The sequence below is a fragment of the Sapajus apella genome, unplaced genomic scaffold, assembly GCF_009761245.1.
Source record: "Sapajus apella isolate SASKATOON/1434 unplaced genomic scaffold, GSC_monkey_1.0 scaffold192, whole genome shotgun sequence".
NCBI lineage: Eukaryota > Metazoa > Chordata > Mammalia > Primates > Cebidae > Sapajus > Sapajus apella.
The window spans coordinates 851,368-855,471 of NW_022437132.1; the positions used below are offsets into that span (position 1 = coordinate 851,368).

Genomic DNA, 4,104 nt, shown 5'->3' on the forward strand with positions numbered 1-4,104 from the left:
TGTGTGGTGACCTCTGCATTGCTGTGGGGATGCCCGTCTCTGCTGTGTGGTGACCTCTGTGCTGCTGTGGGGACGCCCCTCTCTACTGTGTGGTGGTGACGCTGCATGACTTCCCTGGTGCTCCTGCCAGCCCCTCCGCTGAGCCTTGGGCTGATCGTTGAGATACAGAACACTCCCATCACCCCGAAAGTTCCCAAATGCCTCCTCCCCCTCTGCTCCAGCTAAATCCCAAAGTGCCTTCTCTGATCACCGCCTCCCCACGAACATCTGCCTGTTGTAGGTTCTCCCACAGAAGGACTGGCTTGTGCACACGCCTTTGCGTCTGGCTTCTCTCACTCGGTGCGGCTCTGACACCACCTGCGTGCTTCCTGCATCTGTGGCATCTTCCATCTCACTGTGGAGGGGCCACAGCCCCTGTGTGTTATCCACACTCCTGCTGCCAGGCGGCCGTTTCCCGTCCACGCTGTTGCGGACAATGCTGTTCGATCATCGTTTTCCTGTCTCTTGAGTAACTACCTAGAGTGGTAATGCCAGGCTGCGGGGTGGGAGCGGGTGAACTCTCTCCCAGCATGCTGGAGCACTGCACCCACCCCTGGCCAAGCGGCGCATCCCCCGCCCCTCACCCTGCTGAGATGGGCTGAGTGCCTGTGTCCCCCTCAGTTCACAGGCGAAAGCCCCGACCCCCGAGATGCGACTGCTAAAGAGGTGATTAAGGTTAAATGTGGTCATGAAGGGAGGCCTTGATCCGACAGGGTTAGTGTCCTGAAAAGCAAGGCTACATGGGGACATGGAGAAAGGTGTCTTCTCAAGTACGAAGCCGCCGCCCTCGCCGGAAACCAGACCATCTGGAAGAACTTCGATCTTGGACTCCCAGCCCAACAACTGTGAGAAAAGGAATGCCTGCCTTTGGAGGCCCAGGCCTGCGGTGTTTTCCGTGGCAGCCTCAGTGTACTGACAAACTTCTGGAGTCCCGAACTTCCGCCAGCCGTTTTGATTTCAGCTGTTCTTGCGGGTGGGAAACATCTCAGTGTGGATTTGCTCGCATTCCCTAACAGCCAGTGCAGCTCAGCGACCGCTCAAGGGCTTACGATAGCCACTTGCGTGTTTCCTTTTGTGAAGTGCCCGAGAAAATCCTCTCCCTCTTTTAAAAATCAAATTATCTTTATTATTGAACTTTATGAATTCCTTATGTATTCCAGATCCTGGTTGTCAGGTGTAACTCACTGTGAATATTTTCTCCTAATCTGTGCTTTAGCATTTTCTTGAAGATGTCTTTTGAAGAACTGAAGACTTTAATTTTGAGAAAGTACAATGTACCTACTTGTCTCATTATGTCGCCCAGTGTGGTCCTGAACTCCTGGGCTCACGTGACGTGACGCTCCTGCCTTGGCCTCCCAAAGTGCTGAGATTAAAGGTGTGAGCCACTGCACCCAGCCAGTTTTTTCTTTTATGGCTAATGTTTTCTGTGCCCTAAGAAACTTTTGCCTAGCACACGATTACAAAACGATTCTATATTATCTTCAAGAAGTGTTCATGGTTTTGGCTTTTATGTTTGCAATCCATCCGAAATTAATGTTTGCGTGTGGTGATGGACGGGAGGGGCTCCCTTATCCCGAATGGATATCCAGGCGTTCCAGCTCCGACTGCTGCAAAGGCTTCTTTTCCTCAGCTGAACTGACTTGGTGGCCTGTCCAAAACTCATTTGATCCAGACTCTGCTGTGGGACTCTTTCTTGGTTCTCTTAATTCACTGGTGCAGCTCTCTGTCCTCACGCCTCGTGATGGTTAACAGAGTGTCACCTTGAGCGGACCGAAGGATGCACAGTACTCATCCTGGATGTGTCTGTGAGGGGGTGCCAAAGGAGACTATTCACATCTGGGTCACAGGGCTGGGGAAGGAAGGCTTCTGTTAAAGTCTTTTGCTAAAACCTCCTATTTTATGATTTGGAACATTATTATAAATGCCACACTTAACATTTTCATTCTTTCTCTGCTACCATGTAGAAATACAACCAACTTTAATCCTTCATCTGGGGGGCACAATCTAATCAGCTGCCAGTGAATCTAAAGCAAGCAGAAGAGCGTGAAAGGCGAGCATGGCCTCAGCTCCCAGCCTGCATCTCTCTCCTGGGCTGGATGCTTCCTGCCCTCGAATGCTGGACCGCAAGCTCTTCAGTCGTGAGACTTGGACTGGCTCTCCTTGCTCTCCCAGATTGCAGACAGCCTATTGTGGGACCTTGTGAGCATGTGAGTTAACTAAGTTCCCTTCTACATGTATATATATCCTATTAGTGTGATCCTTCTAGGGAACCCTCACTAACTTATCCTGTAGCAAACTTATCCCCATTACCATCATTTTCAGTCAATCTTGGAATCAAGTAGTATGACTCCAGCATCTTTATTCTTCACATTTATTTTTCTTATTTAGGTCTGTGGCATTTCCGTATAAACCTAAAGACTTAAATCCTTATGGGATTACGTTTGGGATTTCATGGAAACTACAGCTCACTTTGGCAGCAACGGACAGTTGAACAATATTAAGACTTTGATTCATGAACATGGTATATCCCTCCATTGACTTAAGTGTTCTTTACTTTCTCTCAGCAATGTTTGGTAGCTTTCAAGGCAGGCATGCTGCATTTCTTATGTTAAAATTTCCTGTTTTATGGTTTTGAATGTTATGATAAATGCTATCCTTAACATTTTCATTTTGACATTTCCTGCTAGCACAGAGAAATACAACCGACTTTTGTATGGCAGCCTTGAAGCCAGCAGCTGATGTCCAGCTCGGGTGGGTGCAGAGGCTGTGCCTTCTCCTTCCCTTCTGCTTGGCACCCTCACCTGTAGAGCCATGGGACTCCCCCTGAGATGGCTCAGAGGAATCCAGTGGTCAGGGCACTTGAAACCCTCCAGGCCACAAAACCACAGGTGCTGGTTTCTGAGTGGACCTGCCAGGCCAACTATGTGGCTCTGGCTCTGACTCAGGTGCAAAAGTGGGGGGTAAGGGGTGTCCGTGCATTCCTGGCTGGTTCGGTCCACAAGGCTGCTCCTCACCAACAGGTAGACACTCTGCTGCTGTTGCTCTTTCTCATCAACTCACCCTCTGCTTTCCACCAAGGGAACACGACTCATACCCAACATAAGAGTCTATCAAGTAATTTTACCTTTTAGTGCACCTGATAATTTCTTCTCCAGCTGGCACTAACAGTCAATCAAAATGCCATAAAAGGTGCTTCCAAGGAGCTGATGAATCCCTGCATGCCCCAGGCATTGTGGGAGCTGTTCCACTGTTGGCACCAGGAGCCTTGCACAGAACAGCCTGGCAGCCCCTCTGCGGGGCCGGCTCCTGTCCCCACAGCTGTGGCCTGAGACACTGCCTCACCCGGCAGGGCTGCCGTCCACACAGTCCATTGAAACAGTGTATACGCTTCTGTGCATCTTCAAGCCAGCAGAGGGAGGAACCTAGAACTACGTCCAAGACGGACCAGGACCCGCTGCCTCTGAAATCGTCTGTACTCTGGCTGGAAACATCTCCAGTCTTTCTAATTCAATGGATAAATAAATCCGGAGAAAGCATCCCACTTTCCTGTGGGATCTGGGCACCGGGCCGCAGCCGTGCCGTCCTGCAACAAGCCATGACCAACCATCTGTAGCCAGTCCCCTCCTACCTCAGCCAGGGCCCTGCCTGACACCAGTTCCAGAGGCTCTCCAGGGACTCCACCCAGCCATGCTTCCCTCCCGTGGTGCCACGGCCCCAGCATACCCTAACTGATAGGAGGCAGATTGGGAGGCCGTGGCCCTCAGAAAGCCCTTAAGTCCTTGAGAGAATCCGGCGGGTCAGGTCCCAATGCCTACAGCTGCTTCAAATTCCCTCCATGGACACCTGGCCTAACAGGCAGAGGCCAAGCTCACCAGCCCAGTGGTCACCATGCTGCAGGTGGTAATGCAGCATGTGAGAGAGGGCTACGGGAGGAGGAGGAGGAGGAGGAGGGGCCTGCAGTGTTCACACAGTAGAGAGTGCGCTATGGGAGGAGGAGGGGGAAGAGCCTGCGGTGTTCACACAGTAGAGTGTGGGCTACGGGAGGAGGGGGAGGAGGAGGAGGAG

At 51.5% G+C, this 4,104-nt stretch overlaps 1 protein-coding gene across 2 annotated transcripts in view; it reads right to left on the minus strand.

Moving 5' to 3' along the window:
* The window catches only part of LMF1 (lipase maturation factor 1), a 49,725-nt gene that overhangs the window by 33,718 nt on the left and 11,903 nt on the right, over nucleotides 1-4,104 (minus strand). Inside the window, exon 3 of one of the 2 annotated variants that reach the window (XM_032269445.1) lies at nucleotides 1-150. This exon is cut by the window's left edge and continues 84 nt beyond it. The exons of the other annotated variant lie outside the window; for it this stretch is intronic. Coding sequence (XP_032125336.1) covers nucleotides 1-150 — 150 coding nt within the window. The remainder of the gene's footprint in view (nucleotides 151-4,104) is intronic. 2 annotated transcript variants of the gene reach the window in all.